General features: G+C 41.7%; 5 protein-coding genes across 9 annotated transcripts; 4 read left to right on the top strand and 1 right to left on the bottom strand.

The window, feature by feature from the left end:
- Positions 1-1,989: 1,989 nt before the first annotated feature.
- LOC119115377 (tubulin alpha chain-like) lies at positions 1,990-4,330 on the top strand. The gene is made up of 4 exons (XM_037239813.1): positions 1,990-2,179; positions 2,243-2,465; positions 2,537-2,685; positions 2,985-4,330. The coding sequence occupies exons 1-4, from the start codon at positions 2,177-2,179 to the stop codon at positions 3,957-3,959; spliced, it is 1,350 nt and encodes a 449-aa protein (XP_037095708.1). The 5' UTR covers positions 1,990-2,176; the 3' UTR covers positions 3,960-4,330.
- A 584-nt stretch (positions 4,331-4,914) lies between these two features.
- On the top strand, positions 4,915-7,441 carry LOC119115373 (tubulin alpha chain). The gene is made up of 4 exons (XM_037239809.1): positions 4,915-4,932; positions 5,792-6,014; positions 6,103-6,251; positions 6,353-7,441. Exons 1-4 carry the CDS (start codon positions 4,930-4,932, stop codon positions 7,328-7,330), a joined length of 1,353 nt encoding a protein of 450 aa, XP_037095704.1. The 5' UTR covers positions 4,915-4,929; the 3' UTR covers positions 7,331-7,441.
- Positions 7,442-7,578: 137 nt separating this feature from the next.
- On the top strand, positions 7,579-10,069 carry LOC119115375 (tubulin alpha chain-like). Of its 2 annotated transcripts, XM_037239812.1 has the most exons (5): positions 7,579-7,998; positions 8,420-8,639; positions 8,721-8,869; positions 9,009-9,561; positions 9,685-10,069. In XM_037239812.1, exons 1-5 carry the CDS (start codon positions 7,996-7,998, stop codon positions 9,984-9,986), a joined length of 1,227 nt encoding a protein of 408 aa, XP_037095707.1. In that variant the 5' UTR covers positions 7,579-7,995; the 3' UTR covers positions 9,987-10,069. The 2 variants fall into 2 exon arrangements, with proteins under 2 accessions (XP_037095707.1, XP_037095706.1); XM_037239811.1 differs by having other exon boundaries at positions 9,009-10,069.
- Positions 10,070-11,021: 952 nt separating this feature from the next.
- Positions 11,022-15,319, top strand: dnajb2 (DnaJ heat shock protein family (Hsp40) member B2). Of its 2 annotated transcripts, none has more exons than XR_005096115.1 (11): positions 11,022-11,274; positions 12,002-12,098; positions 12,245-12,354; positions 12,448-12,501; positions 12,649-12,762; positions 13,046-13,117; positions 13,197-13,320; positions 13,494-13,564; positions 13,641-13,931; positions 14,873-14,951; positions 15,031-15,319. XR_005096115.1 is itself a non-coding variant. In XM_037239641.1 (11 exons), exons 2-10 carry the CDS (start codon positions 12,034-12,036, stop codon positions 14,899-14,901), a joined length of 930 nt encoding a protein of 309 aa, XP_037095536.1. In that variant the 5' UTR covers positions 11,022-11,274; positions 12,002-12,033; the 3' UTR covers positions 14,902-14,946; positions 15,031-15,319. The 2 variants fall into 2 exon arrangements, 1 of the variants encoding a protein (XP_037095536.1); XM_037239641.1 differs by having other exon boundaries at positions 14,873-14,946.
- A 129-nt stretch (positions 15,320-15,448) lies between these two features.
- On the bottom strand, positions 15,449-25,768 carry ptprna (protein tyrosine phosphatase receptor type Na). Of its 3 annotated transcripts, none has more exons than XM_037239640.1 (25): positions 25,446-25,768; positions 23,945-23,995; positions 22,032-22,142; positions 21,859-21,964; positions 21,585-21,711; positions 21,300-21,495; positions 21,087-21,233; positions 20,890-21,018; positions 20,737-20,771; positions 20,330-20,592; positions 20,150-20,236; positions 19,981-20,060; positions 19,773-19,837; positions 19,046-19,255; positions 18,588-18,800; positions 18,369-18,516; positions 18,185-18,258; positions 17,982-18,059; positions 17,781-17,900; positions 17,509-17,675; positions 16,788-16,841; positions 16,577-16,641; positions 16,206-16,279; positions 16,030-16,118; positions 15,449-15,985 (listed from the first exon to the last, which is right to left on the bottom strand). In XM_037239640.1, exons 1-24 carry the CDS (start codon positions 25,519-25,521, stop codon positions 16,047-16,049), a joined length of 2,748 nt encoding a protein of 915 aa, XP_037095535.1. In that variant the 5' UTR covers positions 25,522-25,768; the 3' UTR covers positions 15,449-15,985; positions 16,030-16,046. The 3 variants fall into 3 exon arrangements, with proteins under 3 accessions (XP_037095535.1, XP_037095534.1, XP_037095533.1); XM_037239639.1 differs by having other exon boundaries at positions 16,026-16,118; positions 18,588-18,848; positions 25,446-25,767; XM_037239638.1 differs by having other exon boundaries at positions 18,588-18,848; positions 25,446-25,767.
- Positions 25,769-27,465: the final 1,697 nt, after the last annotated feature.

Genomic DNA, 27,465 nt, shown 5'->3' with positions numbered 1-27,465 from the left:
GGCGTGCGTAAAAGCCATGTCCGAGCCCCATCCACCGTCCCCGGACAGCCACCCGGCCGAGCGCCGGCCCCCGACTTCTACCCACGGAGGTGAAAGAGAGCTCAGTAGAGTAGGACCGGGCGTGCATAAAAGCCATAATAGTTTTTCAAACCTTCTGTGTCACTCTAAATCCTTAAATCCTTCAAACTCTTCGTCCTCCGTGTCACTTAGAAACAAAGCCGCTAATGATGCCGGTAGTACGTGGGGCCCTTCGTCATCTTCGTCATCCCGTGATCAATTTTTGTCCTTTTTGTAAACAACCGCCACGCCGCGTCGCGCTGCTGACGTCACTTGAAATTCAAATTACAGTAATCCCTTGCTACATCGCGGTTCGTTTATCTCGGTTTCACCTTTTTTTTTTTGAAGATTTTTGAAAAAAAAAACAAGTCGCTCCTTATTATAAGTCGCCCCCCCACCCAAACTATGAAAAAAAACGCAATTTATAGTCCGAAAATTACGGTATCTTGTATTATGTATTAAAAGGACGAACCAGATATAACAGGTTTTTTTTTTCATAAAAACTACTTTTCGCCCATATTTATTTATAAGACTGCCTTTTTATGTTGACTGGTTGGGGGAAATTCCATTCTTCTATTTTGTTGTACATTTTAAAATAAATGCGTCCTTGTCCCTGCACTGTAAAATGACTGCAATTTTAAAGTTTTGGATGTCTTTACAGTTTTTAGCAGCCAGAGGTCATAGTTGCTACACAATGAATACTCCTGCACATGTGACAAGCTAACGGAAAAGGCTTTTTTTAAATTTATTTTATTTTTCGGAGCGTGACAAAGAAAAAAGACCATTTGTTTCCTTTTCAAACTGCCTCCTTTCGATTAAAAAAAAAACCTACTGTCTTCACATTAGTTTCATGGGCTCATTTTTTGAACCTTCAAATACAGCTGGTCTTGATGTTGAGAGTTTGGGCGTTGGCAGTAGAGTACTCAAATAACACAAGTGGGTCATGGCTTTGTGGAAACAGCCAACCGTGTACTTTCCTGTATTATTTGGCATTATACGCAAAGTAAATAAGAGACTACTGAAGATTGATCATATTCATTAGCAGACGGGGAATCTGTGAGAATAAGAAGACAAAAAAAAAAAAATCCTCCTCATTGACTGAAAAAGCTGTTTGTCTCGTTTGAAATGTTCCTGAGGTTAGTTGGGTCGTCTGCCTCGCAGTCATGCGCCGTATCAACAGATCCATTTATCTCAGTCAGCTGAACAGGCAGCGACTGCGGAGGTAGGCAAATAAAACTCAGACTGGCCGGATGTTTTCTTTTGTTTTGTTTTTACTCCTGCAAACCCCTTTTGGATGATAACCACTTCATAAATATCTAACAATGAACATAATGGCGTATTCATTGACAATCACTTGTACATTCTTAGTAGGCTGCATTTTTGCTGACCTTTTTGTTTACACATCTAAGCAGTTGCTCTGTGTGCAATTCGGCATCCATATTAAGTGAATCACGTCTGGGCTATTGAATTTCATTTCTTTCCCAAAGGAGTGAACTGACTATTAGGAATAATAAACCGAACAGTGTGCTCTGCCTTTTCTATCATTCCAGCTTTGTGTTTTACTTGATAAACAATGTGTAATGATTACAAAGCAAATGTTATTCATGGGTGTTTTTTGTTTCTGCTCGCAACTTATTTCCATCACTTTGTATTAGCTTTTTTTTTTATACTATATAATTTTTATATATATATGAGTTTGAAATTCACTATGTTGGACCCAATGTATGTTGCATTCTGTGATTTATTGATGCACCGTGTGACTTTATCTTATCTCATATAAGTGCAGAACAGGCTTGAAGGTCAAAACTTCTGAAACGAGCTGTGCGAAACTGTGAAATTATCTCCCCCCTCACTCCCAAAAAAATAGATACACACTCCAATTCCCGTGCACACATACACAAAACCCAAACAAAGCTTTGGGTGGTGACATCCTTCCTGTATTGTGTTGTCTATTGAGAGGATGAACGTATCATTGTCCCATCAGCAGGTTCTCCGATTACAGCTCCTATCAAATCACTGCTCACCTCAAAGTGCAGGTATATAAAGTCGAGCAACACCAGCGGCTCAAGACCTACATCTTCTTACTGACACCTGAACGTCGGCAAAAGAGGGATCAACAATGGTAAGATGAATACAGACAGCATCAATGTGAATTATGTAAACAAACTATTTTCTCTTTTCACAGCGTGAATGTATCTCCATACATGTGGGCCAAGCTGGGGCTCAGATTGGCAATGCATGTTGGGAGCTTTACTGTCTGGAACACGGCATTCAGCCAGATGGCCAAATGCCCTCTGATAAAATAATCGGAGGTGGGGATGACTCCTTCAACACTTTTTTCAGTGAGACGGGAGCAGGGAAACATGTCCCAAGAGCCATCTTTGTCGACCTGGAGCCCACTGTTATTGGTCAGTGATTGACTGGATTATTTTTTTAGGAAATCATTGTAAAATTGTTCTGTTTTGGTGTTTATGTCCAGATGAGGTACGTACGGGTACATACCGTCAGCTATTCCATCCAGAACAGTTAATCACAGGGAAGGAAGATGCGGCCAACAACTATGCCCGTGGTCACTACACCATTGGCAAGGAGATCATTGATCTGGTTTTGGACAGGACTCGCAAACTGGTGAGACCCTTTAACATATTTTAATCCTGAAAAAGTTGAAAATTACTTTATGGGTGAATATAGGATCAGTAAATTCTGTTTGACTTTTTGCATGGGCCTTTGTCTGTGGAGCTAGCGTGTTGTTCCCATTCTTGCTTAGGCATTCTTTGGTTTAAAGAAATATATGCAAGCGAGGTTAATTGATAACTTTAAATTAGCTGACTAATGCACCCTGCCTCTTATCTACTACAAGTCAGCTGCAATAAGCTTCTAATGCATGCATGGATTATTCATCTTCCTGTATAATGTTACATTTTCAGGCTGATCAATGCACAGGCTTGCAGGGATTCCTCATCTTCCACTCCTTTGGTGGAGGCACCGGCTCTGGTTTCACCTCCCTCCTCATGGAGCGTCTGTCTGTTGATTACGGAAAAAAATCCAAGCTTGAATTTGCAATCTACCCAGCCCCTCAGGTGTCCACAGCAGTTGTAGAGCCCTACAATTCCATTTTGACCACTCACACCACCCTTGAGCATTCCGACTGCGCCTTCATGGTAGACAATGAAGCCATCTATGACATCTGCCGCAGGAACCTTGACATTGAAAGGCCAACCTACACCAACCTTAACAGGCTGATTGGCCAGATAGTTTCTTCGATCACAGCCTCTCTTCGCTTTGACGGAGCCCTGAATGTTGATCTGACAGAGTTCCAGACCAACTTGGTGCCCTACCCTCGTATCCACTTCCCTCTGGCTACATATGCCCCAGTCATCTCTGCAGAGAAGGCCTACCACGAGCAGCTTTCTGTAGCCGACATCACCAACACCTGCTTTGAGCCCGCCAACCAGATGGTCAAGTGCGACCCTCGTCATGGTAAATACATGGCCTGTTGTCTGCTGTATCGTGGTGATGTCGTCCCAAAAGATGTCAACTCTGCTATTGCCGCCATCAAAACCAAACGCAGCATCCAGTTTGTGGATTGGTGTCCCACTGGTTTCAAAGTGGGCATCAACTACCAGCCTCCAACTGTGGTTCCTGGAGGAGATCTGGCCAAAGTGCAGAGGGCAGTGTGCATGCTAAGCAACACCACAGCCATCGCTGAGGCCTGGGCCCGCCTGGATCACAAGTTTGATCTGATGTACGCCAAGAGGGCTTTTGTGCACTGGTATGTGGGAGAGGGAATGGAGGAAGGAGAGTTCTCAGAGGCCAGAGAGGATATGGCAGCCCTGGAGAAGGATTATGAAGAAGTGGGTGCAGACAATATAGGAGAGGAGGATGAAGGAGAGGAATATTGACTCAAAGACACAAGAAGAATAATTTTAAGAGGTTTAGTTTTTGATCAGTTAGGCCTAGTCGTGCTTGTCCTATGACAGCATATTCTGCAGAGATTCTTTCTTTTTTGTGTCAGACTCTTTTGTGCACCACCCCCACACTTATTCCCCCACATGTGGAATGTCAGTTATGAAAGGGCTCCAATGTCAGCTTCTATGTACCATTCAGCTGTGACGCTGAATGTTAGAGTGAGAAAATAACCTTAGTGTCTGCTGTTTATCTGTGTAGTTCCTACTGTAGTAACAAGTCAATTCTACAAAACTTATGCTACAGTACATACACAGTGATAAGGAAATGGCTGAACCAATTTGAGTGAGTAAAAATCTAAACTACATGTTTCTCTCTTTTTTTTCTTGGATTATTCTTATTTAATTTATAAATGTGTGAGTATATTATTAACAATCACATACATACTACATCTAATATATCGAATAATATACTACATTTTAATACATCTTTGTGTATTAAAAAGTATGTGATTACAATTGGTCTCTGCAGTTTGCTGTCATTCGGTTCATTTTTTTAGCTTACAAGATAAACATTGGTGCTATATTATCACTGAAAACGGGTTTGTTTTACCAAAATGATAATTATTCAGAAAAACGGGAAAATAGTATTCCAAAACTTGGTGGTGAGGGGGTCCAAACAACAACGGGAAAAAAAAGAAAAAAGGTTTGGAAGAACTGAAAACAATTTTAATCATTACTCAAAACACACAAAAACTGAATTTCAGAAAAATAAAATCGTTACAACGATCAACATATCGAACTTCAGCGACATCCGTTTTTCTTTCAACCAATCAGCATCGGAGCTGCTGACTGAAGTTTCCTTCCTTCCGCTTCCCCTCCCTATATAAACTCTCACTCCCCTTCCCCTCACCACTTTGCCTTGTCTCTGAATCCTCTAACGTCGTTCAAAGGACAAGCAGCCAAAATGGTGAGTAACCGCACGGCCGAGTGACGTTGACTCAGTTCTCCTTGTTCTCCATCCCTCCAGATTACCAACCTGAGCTAAGGCCTGCGTCATGCGAGCGCAATTAATTTCAGTCCGTACGGTTAGCGGGACAAAAACTAGCGCGTCTCCGTTAGGTGACCGTAGTTGTATGCTGACGTGCCACGAATGGGAACTGAAAATGGAAATAAACATGTTCTAACGGCCAAACCTTGAAATATCAAGATGATGTGATAAATGTGCGTCATAATTCTTAATTGGATTATAAACTAGGTAAAACAAGTTAAGTCACATTCTTCCTCTAATAGTTTCTACACCAGTCTAAAACTTTGTGGTACTACTAAATGTTCAGTGTGAGGTTGATGTGGTCGAAGAAATGAGGAGAGGAGAGGGGGGGGGGGGGATAAAGGAGTGGTCAGTAGTCATACGTTTCGTGTCCGCCATTTTTTGCTTCTCCGTTTAAGCCGCCATTTTTCAGCCTTTGGGCGGTTCTTTTTCTTTGTTGAGGGAGGGGCGCATCCCCTGCATTACACAGCACTATGCAGCTGGGAAAAATGGAGGAAGGGAGAGGCCGCAAATGGGGAGTTGGGAGGCAGTGACGTGGGCGAACTTCCCGCATTGACGAGGGGAATTTAACTTTTTTCCCCAGAACAGTTTTTGTTTTAGTATACCTCATTTTACAATTCTGCATGTTTGACTTAGAAGAAAAAAAAAAATCTTTTTGCACATGCGGTACTCATGTCAGTGCATGTAAAGTTGTGTATGATAATAAATTATATTGATTACTTGTGCATAGATCTTTAAGTAGAAAGGTTAAATTGTTTGTACCTTCTCTTTCACGCAGCGTGAATGTATTTCAATGCATGTCGGCCAAGCCGGAGCCCAAATGGGCAATGCCTGTTGGGAGCTTTACTGCCTGGAACATGGCATCCAGCCAGATGGACAGATGCCCTCTGACAAGACAATTGGAGGAGGTGATGACTCATTCAACACCTTCTTCAGTGAGACCGGGGCTGGGAAACATGTGCCTCGAGCGATCTTTGTTGATCTGGAGCCCACTGTCATTGGTGAGTTTACGTTGACACACCTAGTGATAAACTTTCAGGTTTTTGCATGAATAACATGAACATCTCAAAATTGTACGATTTTCTACAGATGAGGTGCGTACAGGTACCTACCGTCAGCTCTTCCACCCAGAACAATTAATCACAGGGAAGGAAGATGCAGCCAACAACTATGCCCGTGGGCACTACACTATTGGCAAGGAGATAATTGATTTGGTTCTGGACAGGACTCGCAAGCTGGTAAGTGCTTTGGATAGCCTGAGTTTTTTTTTTTTTTTTTTTTTTAAATAATGGTAATATTGATGATTTTGAGTATGATGTGATTACAATTTATCTTTCAGGCTGATCAATGCACAGGCTTGCAGGGATTCCTCATCTTCCACTCCTTTGGCGGCGGCACTGGCTCTGGTTTCACATCACTCCTCATGGAGCGTCTGTCTGTTGATTATGGGAAGAAGTCCAAACTTGAGTTTGCTGTCTACCCAGCACCTCAAGTGTCAACAGCAGTTGTAGAGCCCTACAATTCCATTCTGACCACTCACACCACCCTTGAGCATTCCGACTGTGCTTTCATGGTAGACAATGAAGCCATCTATGACATTTGTCGCCGAAACCTCGACATTGAAAGGCCAACCTACACTAACCTTAATAGGCTGATTGGCCAGATTGTATCATCTATCACAGCCTCTCTTCGCTTTGATGGCGCTCTGAATGTTGATCTGACAGAGTTCCAGACCAATTTGGTGCCGTACCCTCGTATCCACTTCCCTCTAGCCACATATGCCCCAGTCATCTCTGCGGAGAAAGCCTACCATGAGCAGCTTTCTGTAGCAGACATCACCAACGCCTGCTTTGAGCCCGCCAACCAGATGGTCAAGTGCGACCCTCGTCATGGCAAATACATGGCCTGCTGTCTGCTGTATCGTGGTGATGTGGTTCCCAAAGATGTCAACTCCGCCATTGCTGCCATCAAGACCAAACGCACCATCCAGTTTGTGGATTGGTGTCCCACTGGCTTCAAAGTAGGCATCAACTACCAGCCTCCAACAGTTGTCCCTGGAGGAGATCTGGCCAAGGTGCAGAGGGCAGTGTGCATGCTGAGCAACACCACAGCCATTGCTGAAGCCTGGGCCCGCCTGGATCACAAGTTTGATCTGATGTATGCCAAGAGGGCCTTTGTGCACTGGTATGTGGGAGAGGGAATGGAGGAAGGAGAGTTCTCAGAGGCCAGAGAGGATATGGCTGCCCTGGAGAAGGATTATGAAGAAGTTGGTACTGACAGCATTGGCGAAGAGGATGAAGAGGGAGAAGAGTACTGAGGTGTCATTGCTCAGTCTTTGAAGTTACAAGGTCCAAATATTCAGTAATGCCATTGACCTGGTCTGTTGGCTGTGATTGCGCAGTTAATAAATATTACCAAGCAGCATCAATGATTGTCATTTTTGTTATTTAACCCAGGGAAAACCTTCCAGACTGCTAACACTCAAGTCAGTTGAGCTAAATCACAGGCATAAGCAATGTATTCACCAAGTGTTTCAAGTGACTGTAGACTTGAATTAATAAAACATGGTAACACTTAAAAAAGCGCTTTCAGAAAATACATGTTTGGACATAAATTCCAGTTAATGCGTGAAAGGATGCCACCTTCTGCAGACAAGTGGTACTGCTTCTGCAAGGCACATAATTCCTGACTAGACTTTGGAAAATGGTAAATCCAAACTTTGTTGCTGCAGTGGCTATTTATTGACGTCAATGTTTAGATAAGGTAAAAGGGCCCAAGAAATTAAACAGCTCCTCAACCTTGAACATCAGGGGGTTCCCCCCCCCCCCCCCCCCACATGCGCATTTCTCCTCTATACTAAGAATGAGCATTGCAGATGCTGCCTGAAATAACCTGCGGACGGACCCGACTCTCAATCTAATGTATTCCCTTGTTTGAAGCCCGCACAGCCCTGCATAACGTTCCAAAGGACAAGCAGACGCAATGGTAAGCGACCGCATTCATCGATGACGTCACCTGTAAGCTTGCGTTGCGTGGGCTCCCCCTGTTTGTCCGTCCGGTTGAGATTTGCAAGCTAAGCTAAGTAATGTCATGCTAACAGGGCCTTTGCTCATGTTTTGGTTGTCCGTTAGGTGACAGTATTTGTCGCATAACGTTCTAAGACAGCAGGGGCGTAACTGTTTTATCGTGGCCAGGGTGGGCGTAGCCCCAAGTAGATACAAAGGATGTGGTGCAATAGTGTATGCAAAAACTATATAAAATGATCTGTGTATGCAACATATGTCAGCTCTTAACCGTATATTGTATGTAAAATAACTAAGCTACAATCAAAACTTGCCGCACAATGTCAAAGCTGTTCAGTTGGTTGGAGGCAATATGATAAATATATTCCCTCTCTTTCATCCAGCGTGAATGTATCTCTCTGCACATTGGGCAAGCTGGAGTCCATATTGGCAATGCATGCTGGGAGCTTTACTGTCTGGAACACGGCATCCAGCCAGATGGGCGGATACCGTCTGACAAGGCTACTGGAGACGATGACTCATTCAAGAATTTCTTCAGTGAGTTTGGAACTGGGAAGCATTATCCCAGGGCCATCTTTGTTGATCTGGAGCCCACTGTCATCGGTTAGTAACCTCTGACACCCCAGGTAATATATGTAATAGTTATTTCAATATCGCTTAAACTTTCAACTTTGTTTTCCACAGATGAGGTTCGTACAGGTCGCTATCGGCAATTGTTCTATCCAGAACAGATGATCACAGGGAACGAAGATGCTGCCAATAACTATGCCCGTGGGCACTACAGTATTGGCAAAAAAATCATTGATCAGGTGCTGGACAGGACTCGCAAGCTGGTTAGTTTTGAAATTAATAAGTGTTTAAAAAAAAAAAACAATACAACTTTTAGACATGTCGTGTGTTTAACTGACTTGTTGCTTCAAACTATTGGTGTACATTATGCTGATTAAAAATATGACTCAATTCCTTTATCAGGCTGATCAATGCTCGGGCTTGCAAGGATTCCTCATCTTTCACTCCTTTGGTGGCGGTACCGGTTCTGGTTTCACCTCTTTGCTCATGGAGAGACTGTCTGTTGATTATGGAAAGAAACTAAAACTTGAATTTGCAATCTACCCAGCTCCTCAGGTGTCCACAGCAGTTGTAGAGCCCTATAATTCCATTTTGACTACTCACAGCACCCTTGAGCACTTTGATTGTGCCTTCATGGTGGACAATGAAGCCATCTTTGACATTTGCCGCAGAAACCTCGATATAGAAAGGCCGTCCTACACTAACTTGAACAGACTGATTGGCCAGATTGTGTCTTCAATTACAGCATCTCTTCGCTTTGATGGCGCCCTGAATGTTAACCTGACGCAATTCCAGACCAACTTGGTGCCCTACCCCCGTATGCACTTCCCACTAGCTACATATGCCCCGTTCATCTCTGCTGAAAAAGCCTACCATGAGCGTCTATCTGTGGCTGACATCACCAATGCCTGCTTTGAGCCAGGCAACCAGTTGGTCAAGTGCGACCCTCGTCATGGTAAATACATGGCCTGCTGTTTGCTGTTGTTTGTTGGCGATGTGGCACCTAAAGATGTCAACTCTGCTATTGCTGCCATCAAGACCAAACGCACCGTCCAATTTGTGGACTGGTGTCCTACAGGCTTCAAAGTGGGCATCAACTACCGGCCTCCGATGGTGTTTCCCGGAGGAGATCTAGCCAAGGTGCAAAGGGCTGTGTGCATGCTGAGCAACACAACGGCATTTGCTGAGGCTTGGGCCCGTCTTGATCACAAGTTTGATCTGATGTACGCCAAGAGAGCCTTTGTGCACTGGTATGTGGGAGAGGGAATGGAGGAAGGAGAGTTCTCAGAGGCCAGAGAGGATATGGCAGCCCTGGAGAAGGATTATGAAGAAGTTTGTTTTGACAGCATTGGGGATGAGGATGAAGATGGAGAATACTGAAGTGTATGATCGCTTTCATGGAGTTATTACATATTCTGCCTGTGGTAGTGATTGCTCATTCTTAATAAACACATCCAAACATGCTTTGATGCATTTGTGATTTTGAATAGCAGTAGAGAAAAATGAAGCAAATCATATTTTTTCCGGTTGTATCCAGGGTTAAGTTACTACATTGGTTACCTTTTTTTTTTTTATTAGTCTATTTTAACAAAACTGACTTGACACATGTATTTTCCACCCTAGTTTCACCCAAGCCCGTGCATTAACGCTTGGTGAGTTTTCTTCAGTGGAGAAATAGCGTCATCTGCTGGAAACACACGGTACAACACTTAGGTGACGAGGCACAGTTGAATTTCCTCATTGGTGTTGTTGTTTTTTGTTGTTTTTTTAAATTTTGATGTCATTTTATTTTTCTGTTTAACCATTAAAATATGTTCTAACCCCAGCCAAGGTTTTCTGTTTACCGTGAGGTCAATTTAATTCCACAGGCAGTCGTTAAGAAGACTTATGTTGCATAGGGGACAGGTCAAAAGTAGGATATTTTGAGAACTCTGTTGACAGGACCGATTGTGGTTACCAGTTTGTTCGTACTAATACGCAATTACCATTCAGTAATTCTTTTATTCTTTTCCTTTGTTTTTAATTCACCCGTATTAATATACAGGAATCCCTCGTTTATCACGGATAATTGGTTCCAAAAAACACCCGCGATAAGTGAAATCCGCGAAGTACAGTCACCAACAAGAAGTACTGGGCAGGCTAACGAGTTAGCGGAAAGATGCTAACACGCGAAAACAGACTTCTCAAGGAATGTAAACGAACATTTGGAGCAATACTACATTGTTGTAAAGCTTAGAGACGTGTTTCCTCAATTTAAAAGTTTTATTTTGACTTTTAAATGTTTGATTTTATTTGAAAAAAAAAAAAATTCCGCGATGTAGTGAAGCCGCGTTAAACGAAACGAGAAGTAGCGAGGGATCACTGTACATCGAATGAGACTGCCTTCTTTACGAGTTACAGTGAATGCAGCATTTAGGGGCGTGTCAAATGACGTCTTTAAACTCCAGCATGTTCTCGGCGCTCTATTTCTTCTCTCAGCTGATTATGACGTAATATGCAACAACAACGAGTCGAACTGGGCTGGAGAACCGCAGGTTTTGTTACCCGTGGAGTGGAGCCCAGAGGCGACAGCTCTCTGCTGCGGCGAGACACACCGGCAAGAAGAGACTGTTGTAGAAACACGGCGATCGCTGTCAACAACCGCCTCATCTTCTGTCAAACTCACAAGGTAGGTCAGGTTACACGCTTAATTTATTATTTGTCCCTCACTCTTGTCCATGTGTGTCCCCAAACACTCACGGGACATCGAAAAGAAGATCTAAGTCTCAACTAGGCAAAATGTACAAGGTTGGTTTAACACCGCTGCCTGTGAGTGCGATGCCATTGCTCCCAAAATACACTTCTTGCAGGTCCCAGGGGCCTCACGGCTGCATGCGGGGCTTTTGCATCAATTTGGAAACCCCCCAGACCCCCCCGGACACTTGTGGCAATCCACCAGTAAGATGGCATGACAGCCTGAGGGGGCTAAAATAGTCAAACGATAGCTCAACTTGCAATGTATTCAATGTATTGCATTGATAATTATTTATATTCATATCTGTAATACAGTGTGTATAGCCATTACGGTGACTAAAAAGCTGAATCATGGTTCCTACATTGCTTGCATGAAAAGATCCATGTAAAGTAGATTCCCCATAAAATGTTTTTTTTGTGGAAAAAAATAAACCTACAAAAATTCTTCCACCTTCACTGGAATCTGCTTTTCTCCCTTCCTTTGTCCAATTCCTCACTCCACCCCTCTGTCATCTGTTTTTATGTCTGCCTTCTTCTTTCCTTCAGTACAAGTGATAAAAATAAACAAGTCAGTTTACAAATGATTCACCTACTTTTGCCTTCTGCATCTCTATTTTATGGATGAAATTTATGTTTGGCCTATCAAATTTTTTTCTTCCCAGGAGAGTGTTGGAGAGTGGTGACAGGAGGCGTCATGGTGGATTACTACAACATTTTGGGAGTATCCAAAACAGCCTCTCAGGATGATATCAAGAAGGCGTGAGTATTGCTGTCTCATTATATTTTTTTGTAATTTTCTGATGCTCGTAATGTTAAGATGTGTAGTATGGTTAAAACATTTAATGCAGGTTTCCTTTGGTGTCAGAATGCCCTCATCTGTTTTTTATATTTTTCTATGAACTCAGCTACAGGAAACTGGCACTTAAATGGCATCCTGACAAAAATCCAGACAATAAAGAGGAAGCAGAAAAGAAGTTTAAAGAACTCGCCGAGGCATATGAAGTTCTCTCTGACCGTAAGTCTTGTTGACTTGTAATGTCATGTCATCTGTGAGGCGTGATGTACTTGTGCACGTGATCAAAAATTTTGCTGATGTTGTTTTGTACAGAGAATAAACGCGGTGCTTACGACAGATATGGAAGTGAAGGATTGAGACACTCAGGTACAGAAAAAAAATCTTGTTGCCTACCTTAGATCTGCTCTCCTTTTTGATTTCCATTTTTTCCCCTATCTCACGGTGCACCTTCCACTTATTTCACCTCCTGCTCATGTTTTCTATTAAAATGTTAATTATCTCTCTCTCCTCCAGGCTTTTCCTCAAACTTCTCTCCAGATTTCCCAGGATTCGCCTTCACATTCCGCAGTCCAGAGGAGGTTTTCAAGGAGTTTTTTGGTGGCCAGGATCCTTTCGCCAGCTTCTTTGGTAAATAAGATTTCTAATTAAAATAAATGGTTGCTTCCATGTTGCCCATAAATGTTTCATTCCAAAAACTACATTAGACTTTGTACATGAAATATAAATGAAGAAAAAAAAATCATGAATAATCAGTACAGCATGTATATAAAATATACACACAAAGAAGATAAGGTATTAAAACATTCTGGATCATTTGTTGATGATTCAAATAACAACAAAATCACCAAACACAATAAACAAACAAACAAAAAACACCACCCTGACAATTTGTCTCTCTACTTTCCATTAGATGACTTATCATTCGGGGGTTCGACCTCTCGCCTGGGACCGAACCGTTTTTTCTCGTTCCCTTCAGCTGGAGGTAAACTCATAGTGACTATGCATAAGAATGATCATTTTCTAAAATTCTAATTGAATTCATTAGTGTGTTTCTTCTGCAGGTGAATTTGCATCTTTTCCATCCATGGGTGGTTTTCATGACCTGGGAGGTATGGGAGGTGGCAATTTCAAATCGGTGTCTACTTCCACCCGCATCATAAATGGCAAGCGCACAACCACCAAGAAGTAAGCGCCTTCCTTTGTGACCATTTCAGAATGACACATTTTGCAATCACAGTTTTTTTAAAAAGATGTTCACGGCACAAAAACTTCAAATCCAATTTGTATTGTACTTAGAATAGTGTGGCTTTTTTTTTCCATACACTGAAATCATTTTTTATATGCGTTCTCTGTTTTAGGATTAAAGAGAATGGCCAAGAAAGAACAGAGATCGAAGAAGATGGCGTGTTAAAGACTGTGCTGATTAATGGTAAGCTCAATCGTGCACGTTTTGTGCTGAAAATATTCATTGAGTGTACGTAACATAATTATTTTCTCTCCCTTAGGCGTGCAGGATGAAATGGCTCTGGCACTGGAGCTGAGTCGACGAGAGGGACAGCCTCACCAACCGAATCCCTCAATCGAAAACCGGTTACGTCACGAAACTGGCAGAACTCGGCCCAGCCCGTTTTCGGCAGTCACGCACCGTTCGTTCAGTGCCGCCCCTTTCTACCGTTACGGAGGAGTCGGTGCGAGCGAGCAAGAGGAGGACGATGAAGAACTCCAGATGGCGTTGGCGTTCAGCTTGTCAGAAATGGAAGCCCAGCAGAAAGCAGCTGCTCCCGACGTCATATCAGGTGCCGGGGGCGGGGTCAGAGATGTCATTGACACAAGTGCTGAGCACAGAGGGAGCACGGTTGTTGAGACACAATATCCAAACACAGACGCTAGCGACAATGTTGTTCCTGTCCAAAGCGGGGCTGCGCTTAGAAAGGATTCAGGGTCTGGTGATGTCGCGTCGCAAGAAATTAGTGACAGCGGTATGAAGCAGAAAAAGACGGTGTGTCTGTGCGTCGTGTGTTAATGCGCCTTGGCTTTTCATTGAATTGAATCGCATTTATGCCCGAAGACACTGAGCCCTATAAACATCATCATCCAAAAGTGGACCACAGAACATTCTCTATTAATACACGTCTGGTTTAAAAAGAGTCCAACAATGTGTTGCCCTGCACATGTGCTTAGTTTAAGCAGAACGCATCCAATAATTTAAATCATGGATGCACAAAGAAACCCTATCCTTGCAAATGTGCCAAATCTTCTGGGACAAAAAAAACAAAAACAGCCAAATAGTATACTTGAAAGAGTTCGAATCCTTATTCCAAAGTTGAGAATTTTGCTCTCAAGTGCTATCAACAAGCAAGAAGTATTTTTTCATTGCTTACTTTATTTATTTAACGCTGCCACATGATCACTAAAGAATTTTTGCAACGCACCTCAAGGCATGAAAAGTATTATTATTTTTTTATATATGTCTGCTTTATTGTCATTTATACTTCACATTGTTTAAAATGCAATAACAAATAAAAAGGAGATGGTGCTCGTTGATTTGTTTTGTGTACTAATATTTGTTGCGCTCTGACTCGCAGCAGTAATCCAATTCCATATTGAGTCTTTGAAACAACATGAAAGGCATAAACAGAAAAGTGCTACAAAAAATGTCAAGTCAGGTTTTATTGCCTCTTACTAACACTTATACTATTGGGAAGTTGTTCTTAAAAGTTCTTACTTGCTGTTGCAGACTCAGACTTTAAGGCCTTCACCAGCTAACCCGATTGCCTCAAGCTACGCTGTGACCACGCCCCTCATCTACTGGTAAAGTGTCCCAACGTCAAAGCTCCATTTTCTATCTCATTAATTTTAATTTATAAACCACACATTTTATTTCTGCTTTTACAGATTTTACAATGTCTCATGATGCATTTGTCTCCCCTTGCCCAACGAGACTTCTACACGATGAATGACTCTTACATTAAGGTTTGCTTTGTGTGTATGACTGTGAATGAGCATAGCTACTCCACACTGGCCGGAAAAAACTGGAAAATTAATAATCTCTGGATTAATCAATTTTGTTCATGCTACGTTGTCAATACTGGACAATAATGTACAGGATAAAAGATGGAAGAACAATTAACGTAACCATTTAAAATCTTTTAACAAAGCAAGGAAATAAAGTGTTTCCTTCTGATGTTGAGTGTCTTGGACATATCTCTATGATTGCGCAATGCGTAGGTTTGAGGAAAAAGACCAGAATTGAGTCCAGCCCCCCCTGTGAAAATAGAGCCCGCTGTGTACAAAAACACAATTGTAATCTGTATTTATTTTTGCTGCATCACATCACAAATTTATTTATTCATTAAGTCAAAAATACATTTTTTATAGATATTTTATCTGCCTGCTACATGAAATAAATACAATCATCGGAGAGAGTTTTACATTAATCACATAGCTTCACGGAAATTAAACAATTTACACCGAAGATGATTGAGAGAAACATGATGGTGTGCACTTTTTTTTAAGTACATAAGTAACACATGAATGTAGACAATCGTGAAGGCAAAGCCAAACCTCACGATAAAAAACATCTAAAATTGACACAAGACAGTCGCATACAGTATTCTGGTCCACAGAAATTCAGAATTCAAACAGGCACTGTATTCTTGTCTTCAGACTGCCCATACTTACCATATTCACATATGGTCAAAATAAAAAAACAAACAATTAAAATTAAAACATTTTATAAAATAATTTATTATTAAATTAAATACTTTTAATGATTGAACTACTTGAGTCCCATGATATGTGACCGTTTCGTCTTACAATATTTTTGGGTCTTGGTGTGTGTGTGTGTGTGAGTGAGTGTGTGTGTGTGTGTGTGTGTGTGTGTGTGTGTGTGTGTCGGTCGGTGCCGCTGTTCATTGCGGCAAGGCTTTCAAGATGGCATTCACCTCCTCAGCAACGGCTGTCAGTGCAAATTCAAATTGGTCCTGCGTGGGAGAAGCGAGAATAAGAGGAGTGAGTAGAAAAACACTGAACAAATTAGACTCAATTATTTGCAAACACATAATTGGTACCTTGGTTTTGACCAAGCCGGGTCTCTGGTCTCTGACGTGTTCCAGTGTGGCAGCAATATCAATCTCCTTGACTCCTAAAGACAAGATCAGCCAAAATCTTCAAATCCAGAAATTTATTGTGTTTTGAAAAGCGACACAAATTATGGCTGAATTATGAGTTAGGTGAAATTTCAGGAGTGAAAAACAAAACAGTGGCAATTGGCCAATGTCTTTTATTGTGAAATAGTTTTCCACGTGTGACTTCATGACTAAGATTGAGCTGTATAGTACGTGAAATTGTCATTACTCTACCAGCCGCCATTTTAAGCTTCCTGTGATCTATTCACTCTAATCCGAATATGCGAATGTAGGTGCAAGCAGAGCAAACTCACCTTTGGCCATGCGGTTCAGCACCATGTCAATGAGAATGTAAGTGCCGGTTCTGCCGGTCCCATCGCTGTGGTTGCGGCACAGCAAAAGAAAGGTCAGAGTACGCATAGCAACCACCACCATCAATTTACTATACTGCATAAATTGATTGGTCGCATCCTGTAATTCTGACATTATATGAGGTCGTGTATTCTTTTTTTTTTTTTTTTTTACCTGCAGTGAATAATAATAGGGCAGGAGCGACCTCTGTAGCATTTATTCACCTTCCTGAAAAGTATCAGAGAGGAAATAGAAGAAAAAAAATAGAGCAAAAGCCAGACACAACAAGAGTGCATTACTGACCTCTTTCACTGGACAAATTGTTATCGAGTGAAGTGTTTTGAGAAGGAGATTTATGACTGCAGCCACAGTTACTCGTGGCTCGTGATTGAATCAAAAGCAATTAGAAAGCGGAGCAACAAGACGAATGAAATGGATAATGTAGTCAAGGATGACAAGATGAGATTTATGAGGTGGTGGAGGCGATTAAATGGCGGGAAGCCCCGGATTCACTGTCCCTCTTGCAGTAGCCAGTCACACCTGCCAATGCTCATTTTTGTGACTATGCAACTGGAGCCAGAGTACTAGCTGCAAACCGCAAAAATGACACTGGGAGATGTTCGAGTACAAACCTGCACATCTAGAGATGTGCACTGGGGTAGAGGGAGAGAGAGGAGGAGCAGTGAAGGAACACAAAATGGAGGAACGGCAATAAGGATGTCGCTAGGTTGATGAGTTTTGTGGTAAATATTAATGATACGTGATAGGACACAAGGTAGGAGAAATGTGACGTTAAAGGCAAAAATGGTGATAAATGACGACTCAACAGGAAAATATTTTCTTTCCCAGGTTGTGTAAACACAACGTGCACATTTGTGTCGCCGTGTTTTCACACCTGCGGAAGTCAAGCAGGGGCCGTGTTGAGGTGGGAATTCCGTCCGCCGGCCAGCTCAGCAGGTGAAATTGCGTTAGGGTTCTCGTTTCTTGCGTCTGGACATTCTTCAAGTAAAAGCTACGCACCAGGAAGTCCTTGCACCAGATATGCTCTGACACCAAGTTCACCTAAGAGGAGAAAGAAGGTCATCAAAGTCGATACGTACAAATCTCTCTAAAATTTGTCAGTACCGTCATTGGTCACCAGGGGGAAACAGAACATCTCAACCTTACCTCATAGATATGGTAGAGTGACGAACCCTCATCTGGCCAGTATCTTTCGCTCTGTTTTTGTCCGTCTTCCGCCAGAGCGGACATCATCACGATCACCGTGCAGCCGTTCTCCCAAACCATCTGAAGCGTGGTAAGAACACGCACATATTGTGCATGGCTCTACACACATCCAATAATGATTTGTGAAATGTATGTGCTCACCTGCCAAAAATCTGCCACTGTGTGAGGCAGAGGTCCCTGAGTGGCGATATAGGCTGGCTGGCGAGGGTCATGATCAAACTATCGGTCCAAATGAAGAAAAGAAGAAAATCGTAAGTCTGACCAGACAAATTTTAGTTCAGATCTGGTAATGAATTTCTCATTGGGAAATTTGGCTATCGTACATTACGTAAAGATTGACTTACAATGAAGCTGGCATTGATGTAATCTTGTTTTCTCGGGTTCACATCCCTTTTCAGCTTCACTCGTGAGTGATCGTCTGCCGAGAAAAAGGTGAGACTGATCAAAAATGAAATTTTATGGATAAACCCGATTGGGACACTAAAGTGATAGTGTGCTGAGGAAGAACAAAACACTACTTGAACTGACATGGGAGTGATTCAGCCTGTCTGTTTTTGGCCATGTTGTTGGGAGTTTGAGCCGCGGCCACTGAACTAGGGTCGGCCTGGTAGGAGCAAAGCGCCTCCCACTCCTTCTGAAGGCGGTCCTTGTTACGAAGGTGGTCCTCCATATAGGCCTGACGGAAAGTTGCAGAACATAAGCACATAAGTTTTCACGGCTATTGCCTGTGATTGTTTGTCCGCCTACCAGAATCATGTGACCGGTGGAGATGTCCATATTTGACTGGGCAGGCTCCTCACTCCAGGATGGAGTGGAGCTGTGGGTGGAGGACGGGCTGTGCTGCGGGCCATCGCTGAATTGGGAGGAAACGCTACTCACACGGGACGTATCCGTTCCCCGTCGCCCGCCGGCGCTGGCAGCTGTACCCGCCACGCCACTGATCGCAGGGCCCACGCAGTCCTGACGGGACAGAGATGATTTGGATGCCATGTGCTGTCGACATAACTCCTGAATATGCGATAGAGACAAAGGGAGAAGTGGACCGGTGACTGATAGCCAGCTATGGTTCATTCAGCCACTAGTTTTTTTCCCCACTACTAGTATAAATGAACAGTAGTGGAAATATATTAACGCAAATGACCGAAATCTATGATGCTCCACATTGAGGAAATGAAACGAGCGTCTGAAGGTCAACAACGCCTCACCTGATAATCAAAGTGTGTTTCGGCACCTCCCTCTGGCCCCAGACCAAGTTTGCCATTGGCCACTTGGTGAGCATAATGTCTGAGGCAAGCGATGACCACAGCCAGTATCAACACTCCTCCAACCACTGCCATGGAAACCAGTGTGATGACCGTCCCACTGGAGCCCTGGGAAACCCTGGTTACCTGCGGGAGACCCTGTGCATTTGTCCTCTGGAAAAACACACACACATTCTGTTAATGTACAGTACATAATGTACCTGCAGTATTACAACATCACGACCTCCCACACTGCTGTGCTTGCACACCAACCTGACATTCATATTAAAAAGCTCTTTTGTTTGATGATCCATTATTTAAGAAAAAAAAAAATCACTGGTGATGATTCATGCAGGCAGTCAGTGCGGAACAAGGGAATAGGTTAATGACACCTGTTGTCATAGTACCTCGGATCTGGGCGCCACATTGGGGGAGAGGAAACAAAGCACCATGGCAACAAGTGAAATGGTGCCGTGTGAGCTGTGCTGTCATTCGTTCACTCGGGCACATTCAGTGAGTATGGGGGAAAAAATGTACCAGGCAGAAAAATGTATTACCTCTTTTAATTGCATTTAAATTAAGTCTAATGAGATCCAGTATGTCATCTAAATTCAAAATACTGTTTTGGTACATAAACCCGAATTTACAGTATTTGTCGAGCACTGTATGGATGTGCGTGTCTATCCTGTACCTCTCCCACGCCAGTCTGTAGAATCTTCAGGCTTGTCTCAGACTCCAAGAAATTCTTTTCAGACACTATAGTAAGAAACAAAAATGTGAGTCAGTCTCAACTATGAGGGGAAAAAAAAGAAACCTTGGAAAGCTTCACTTTGAATGTCCGTAAACACAACTTGCGTGGGTGCAAAGCTGCATGGCTATGTTTGTTTTCCTAGTCTCACCGGCTTTATCCGCCACCTCTGCAGCTGTCGCATTGTGCTCATTCTGGCGAATACGAAATGTCAGTGCCGGTCCCACCACGCTAGTGACGCAAAACACACATGTGCATATAAACTGTCAAGAGATGTTTGCATGATATATTTGCAAGCAATAAGCAAAATCACATCCTACCTTATATTGATGAAGCTGCTGGTTGTCAGGTGCATTTTCTCAGCCAGTAGCTCCACAAGCTTCACACCATCATATAAACTCAGAGGGCTGGACAAGAGATTCTTTATTATGCTCTTGTTTTTAATCATTTAAATATTTTTTGCCAGCAGAATGAAATGCTTTGGAATATCTTCTTCTGACCTCTGGTTGGTGACAATGTAGCCATACTCCTCTTTGGCCCCCGTAGCCTCAACTTGTGGCATTCCCTCCTTCTCTAAACCTGCTCCTTCTCCAGGAGCAACCAGTGGCATTTGGGAGGCGGACGAAAGGGGGCCTGCGCTCTTCGTCATGGGTGTGGTTACAGCTGACACAGGTTGGGGGGCTTGAGGGGCCTCAGGTGCAACAGGGAAAGAAGCAAGCTTCTCCGGCTTACTGGACATGGTGTCCGTTTTTAATAGCTGCATCTATTTAGAAGAAAGACAAGGGAAGGGTGACTGCCACAAATCAACACAAGGTACATTTTGGGGGGTTGAGACTTTTGCAACTGGACATACTACTTTAGCACATTATTCCCTGTGCTCCAAATTTAGGTAACTGCAAATTCTTACCTCCTTGAGAGTGACAAGGTCCTTCTCATTTTTATCTGTGTAGGGAAAAAGAATCAAATTTCAGGTATTTAGAGAACAGTAAAACAGATTACTTGCTATTTTTTTATTATAAGTATTGTCTAATTAGCTCAGGTATTTAGTCGTATGTAATACCTTGTGTCTTGTCTTTGGCTTGCAGCAGTTGCAGTATGAGGGCTAATTTGTAGAGCTGCTCTTGGCTGAGCTCTTTCGGGTCAACTCCGTACTTTTGTAGAACGCCTGACATTTTTTGCAGCAAGCCATCTAACAAAGCTTAAATCAGAATCACAAATATACAAAGCATCTAGACATGCGTTGCTGGTTTTCCTTACCATTATTTCCTGACTGGGTGCTGTAAACCTGAGGGGCCTTATTTTGAAACGGCGGTTGCCTGTTTGTAGATCCAAGTCTCTCTAGAGTATAATCTTCTGTATAGTCCACTGGTATCTCCATTTGAAAGTCATCATAGTAAGGCAGGCCTGAGAATATGTAATGATATGAAATCATTGTTTCGAGATGCGTGACAATATCAGTGATGTCTTTACCCGCAGATGCCAAGGAGGTTGACCCACGGTGGCGATAAGAGGATGGTGCAGAAGCCAAATAGACGGACAGTGCCTCCTGAAGTAGTTGCCTATCTCGCTCTCGCTCTTTCTGATTGGCCTGCAACCATGCGGAAGGGCGGGCGTAGCCTCCTCCTCCTCCAATGAGGGATCTCTCCGCTTCTTCTTGGTGCCTGTGCTGCCATTGGGAGAAATATTTGTTAGCGGGTAGTTCTGGTGTTTTTCATTGTAAAGGATTTTGCGGGCTTTCATGAAAAAAAGTTGAACCTGTTGGTATGTGTAAGGGTTGATGGAGGCTCCCTGCATTTGCGACCGAGGAGGCTCGACAATCATGTAACCTGCATAGTTGCCAGCAGGTGCTGCAGACCCTGGCTTGGAGATCTGCTGCTTGGACCTTGCAACCCCAAAAACCCCCCCAAAAGGATTAGGATGGACACGGAGTGGCGGATTACAGATAAGAGCTGAACTGCAGCAGAGGGAGGATTGAAGGGATTGATCGGACACCTCGGCTTGACTTTTGTTCTGATGGGTGAAAACTTACGGAACATGCGAGGAAGCGTTCGGTTTAGATGATTGGGTGGTGTGAGGAACTCTCTTGAGTTCCTTTGATAGAATATACTGTGTGATGTCATCCTGCCAGGAAAGACCTACATGTGTACACAAAGTAAGTACAGTTTAGCCATAAGAAATTATTATTCAATTGTCCAAACTTACCTTGTAGCATGAGCTGTTTCAGGACTTCTTGCATTCTCTTCAATACAGGAACCGTCACTTGGTACTGGACCCGGTCCTGCTTGGAACTGCGACACTGACCAAACAGCCCATCTGGTAAGCAAAATGTTGTTTTGTATGTATTCACGGAAAATAACCCCCCCTCGCCAGTCCCTGCTTTCTACTTAACTTGGAGTATGAAATATGCAAAGCTTTCCTGATGCGACCTTTCTATCCAGTGTGGCCACGGTAGCACTTAACAATGACTCATACAACTGAAGTACAGCCCACACATTTTATCCTGATTGCTACAGTAACCTCAACATTGGCCTTTCACCGTTGCCAATCATTATTTTCAGCATTTTCTTCTTACCTGCGGGCAGCCTTATGGCAACAATATGACCGACGACTGACTTGATCACAAATCTATATGTGATTTACACAGGCATTATTCTTCACATTTGAATCAAAATCCTGTTGAAATATAATATAATGTAATATAATGTAATATAATATAATATAATATAATATAATATAATATAATATAATATAATATAATATAATATAATATAATATAATATAATAATTAATTTAATATATAATAAAATAAAATAAAATAAAATAAAATAAAATAAAATAAAATATAATATAATATAATATAATATAATATATATAACTTATTAGCAAATAACGACAAAAAAAACAACAACTTTCAGACTGTAATATGAGAGACTGACCAAAACTGAGAGGATATTTTCTGGCGCAGAGATGACTCACTGCAGTCTTTCTGTACGCCCTCTAAATCTGACACAAACCCGCCTGCTATGGTGACACGGTGAATTGTTAAAGTGAGCAGATTAAAGGGGATTAATGTGGTTTTTTTAGCTTCTAATTATGCATCAAAGAGAACAGTCTTTTTTTTCCCCCCAACCCTGAAATATACATAAGCTGAATGGTTTTGCCTAAATTCTATTTTCTTCGACATGAGGTTTGGATTTAACCTGCAGAGCAGACAGTAAATTATAAAAGTCAATTTGTAATATAAAATAAATAATGCCATATAATACATGATAATGGAATATGTGTTAGTTTTTTTATTTGGTAAATTTAAAAATAAAATGTCCAATATGTGTCTTTTTGACACAAATGAAGCCGCACACAATAACAAGGATCAAATTGCTTTGCTACTAACGTTTAGCGTTGCTATTCCGAGGCCACGGATTATCTTCCAGTTAACAAAGCCGTTATTTAAATTGTCTGTAGCCTGTAATATTGGTACTGGAAAACTGCTCTCTTAGTCGTTATTTTCTAATTGGGGAAACAACTACAAACTGGCCATTTTAAAATTATGCTACAATCATTCACTGTTTACATGGATAATAAAATCAATTTGTAGAGTTAAGGTAGATGCCTCTTTAACCAAATGCGATCTGGCAGCTGCTGATGTTTCTTATCTGCTAGTCAATGTGAAACCTGCATTACATTACATCACATTACTCTCTCTCCCTCTCTCTTCCCATTTGAAAAATACATGTTCTAGTTTATTTTCATTCGGGAGTTCATGTGCAGTATTCTGCGCTACTGCGATGCTATGTGCGTAAATGCAATTTTCACCGAGAAGCACGTAAAGCCTGTGTCAGTGACTCATCACTGTATTAGCACAACAACTGTGGGGGTGTCGACCTCAACGTGATGTCAGTGTTGCCATGGAGACAGCAGAGGAGGGAGGTGGGGCTTCGATAAAGCTAATGAAACCAAGATGGGAACGTCACAGTGGGAATCGGACACATAGGGATGGCATAGGGGGAAAAAAAAAATCCTTGACTTGATTAGTCTTGATTTTGTTGCTGAGGCCTTTTGTCAATGCAACCACCAGGACATCATAATTGAATACTATGAGTGTGTGTGTGTCTTACCATCTGAGCAAAACTGATCCCTGGAGCACAGTTTTCTCTCAAACAGGCAACCTGATGCAAAAAAACAAACAAACAATGCCCACAGGTAAAATGTATGAATTCAACAAAGCCCGACAGGGTGGTGGTTTTACACGAATGCACCGTGATGGAAACAAAAAAATCAATTACAACATTCACCCAAGTGGTTACAATTCATAAATCCGTTTTCAATATCAATTATTCTCACTAGAATCATGGGTATGTTAGAAGTTTACTCATCCAAGTAACAACTGCTGCAGGGGTACTGTAAAACAATGTCTTTCTTTAAAAAATGGTACAATTACAGAATTTCCACCATTGGATTGTGATTTTTAATTTGTAAATCTTTTCTGTTGTTTCTCATCAGGTTTCAAGGGGATGATGTTTTGCTTTTATGTGAATGAGCAGGTGTTTGCTTTGAGATAGGACGCAAATGCTTCAGGTAATGTACTGTTATCGCTGCCTGCCAGCTTGCCTTTCTGATTTGCAGCTTTCTGCTCTCCATTTGTACGTGAGAGACAATCAAAATCACATCAAAGTCAACACTAAGCATGTTTTTGTCAAAAGATGAATCATGAATGAATTGTAACATTTGAATTCCTGTCATCAGCTTTGATTGACAGTGTTGAAAAAAAATGTCATTAGAAATTAAGTTAAAAATAATGGCAGCCTCTAAAAAGATGTTGAGCACCTTTCACATTTAATAAGAGAAGCAGAATATTAGAAACAGCTTTCATTATGATGCAGCACAGTTCCAGAATTCTTATCAAGACTTGTTGACTATAAGCGAATCCTAACATTTTAACCAAATAAATACAGTAAGCCCAACATATGTATACAACTTTTATTATTGAATTTACAATCTTGTAATTTCTACTCAAATTAAATATGAAATCCTGGTTTTATATGAAGATGTATCATATGTATTTTATTTTTTTGTCAAAATAATTCAATAATAATGTAGGGAAATTATGATATTGACTTTTTTTTTTTTACTTGAAGGCTATTTACTCTACGAAGATACGATCTTAAAAATAGAGGGGACCGAATAAAATAAAGAATAGAAGGATAAAAAACAGCTAAGGAAAGGTGAACAGAAGCATCCTAAAAAATGTTTAAAAAAACAAAACATGTATAGTTTGACGCCAAAGATGCAATGTGGTAAATGGTAGTAAAGTAGTGGCCATATATGGTTGTCATCTCTATTTGAAAAATACATCAACAGAGAATGCAAATGCACTCCTTATCACGCCTCACTTGGCATTCTCTAGCTAATCATCAATTCCTGTTACAGATAACAATCTACTGTTTGTTTAGCAAAATAAATCACAGAAGACAGAACCACCATGTCGACGGTGAAAGTCGCAGCTCACAGTGAAGATTATAATAAAAATAAATAAATAAATAAATAAATAAATAAATAAATACATTTGGGAAAAAAAAAAAACTCGACTATACAGACTTTAAGCATTAATTACCTTACCGTATCTGTCTGACAACCCCGTGCGAAGCACGATTGTGAGGAGCAGCACAGCTCGCCATGCCCTCGGATGCTGCATGGTGCGTTCAAGTGTCACGGCAGAACAACAAGAAGAAATCTTTGCAGTTTTTTCTCCTTTAAATGCCCATTGTGTACAAAAAACGGCTGCAGAGCCAGTGTGGATGGCTCACATTTAGAGCACAATCCCCCTTGTGGCCAACAAAAATATCAGGCTAGAAATGTCTATATTATTTTTAAATATCTATATACGACTGGTGGCGAAAGGCAGACTGGGCGACTGGCTGGATGCAAAAAGTACATTTTTCTCCCGTTGAGGAGGAGGAAAGTGATGATGCTGAGGAGGGGCGGGGCCAGCAGCATCATTGCGGAAACAACGTAAAACCAAATGAAGGTGCGTCATCTCAGGCTGAAATAGCAAGGGGAGACGTGGACCCAATTTACACGGCAACACAGTCTTGGAGACATTTTTTTTTTTATATGACACAAAGTAGATAATTAACCTGTAAGTAAACCAATGCGTGGCAATCATTTCTTCAACTTCTAGTTTTTGTGCACGTGTAATTGAGTATTTTTCCTGATGACTACTTTTACGCCTTACTTTTTAAAACAAAAAGGCCTACTTGCATATTGTACTCCTTATTTTGTCAAAATAGACTTTTTTTTCCAAGAATGTAAAGAAATAATTAGAGAGAGATAAAGGTTCTGTCTACTGTTAAATTTTAGAATAAAACACATATGGACAATGTCTGTCTGGTAAGAATAGGAGACTACAATTACTCCAGGCTCATAAAAATTGCACAACAGACAGCAATCTACAATTTCAAATTGTAGGGTCTCACTGACAGCATCCTTTTTTTTTTTTTTTAATATTCTGTTGCTTTGTCTAGAGGTGCTGACATCCTATAAAGGCCACAGTGCTGAGATCTGCAGTAGGACATTGCAAACTTAAAATATTAAACGTCCCTCAGATTTTATGCTCAATATCACCTTTGGGGTTACAACCCACCTAGTTTTTGTAGCTCAGTTCTTCTCTTACCCTCTTCTACCCTCTAGTGGTAAAGTTGGATTAAACTACAATATGTTTTAACTATAGCTGCTTAAATATGAGGCCAAAAATGCACATTAAAACTTGACATAATGTTAATTATCCCTTAAAACACATTATGTACACTTGTTAGGGTGATATAAAGTTTCTGGATGGCAGGGATTGACAATGTGGTTGTCAGGCAGGGCACACAATAAAACAACAATAATACGTGCACTCCACACAAATCTTGCTTCTTATATTAGAGCGATTACAACCTGAAAACCCATCATTACATTTTATTTTTAGAACCCTATAAAACCAACAAAAGCCTGCCATTTGAAATGCCAAATTCCTGGCTTTGAGCTTGCTATTCACACATTTGTCCTATTCTAGGGTTGCTGGAGGCGGTGTGCAACAAATGTCCCATATTACCATATGGCTTGATGGAATTGCATGCATGCAAGAGGAATTTAGTTTCCAAATGAAACAAGTATGTGATAAATGTGAAAATGGGTGTGCTAAGCTGTGCACATTCTTTTTTAATATATTACATACTGACTATTGCCCTATCAGTTTTACTGTGCATTGAGATGTTGCAATGAGACTGCAATCTACCAGGATGTGCTCTTCTAAGCCGGTGTGACTCATGAATTACCGGGTTTGTTTTAAAGTCCACCGCTGGCTTTTTTTTGTCACACTGAGTTGCCAACGGCCCCGTGATAGACTGAAATAGATTTGGAAACGCTTTGGATGTTACACGTTTGTATGCAATCACCAACACACACACGCAGGCATACCGTCATGCCTTTAAACTCATTCTGTCGTCCTCGTCGCTCTTGTTTGGCAGCTCACCGTGTTGGCATGTGTGTATATGTGTTTGTTTGGTTGCTAGGTAACAGGCATCCCACATTTATAACGGGTTACACCAGATGAGCGCCATCATCCATCTGCGCTATCGGGGTCCCTTTTAAACAT

Source organism: Syngnathus acus, chromosome 21, assembly GCF_901709675.1.
Source record: "Syngnathus acus chromosome 21, fSynAcu1.2, whole genome shotgun sequence".
In the NCBI taxonomy this organism is placed as follows: Eukaryota; Metazoa; Chordata; class Actinopteri; order Syngnathiformes; family Syngnathidae; genus Syngnathus; species Syngnathus acus.
This window is presented reverse-complemented; position numbering and strand designations above follow the sequence as displayed.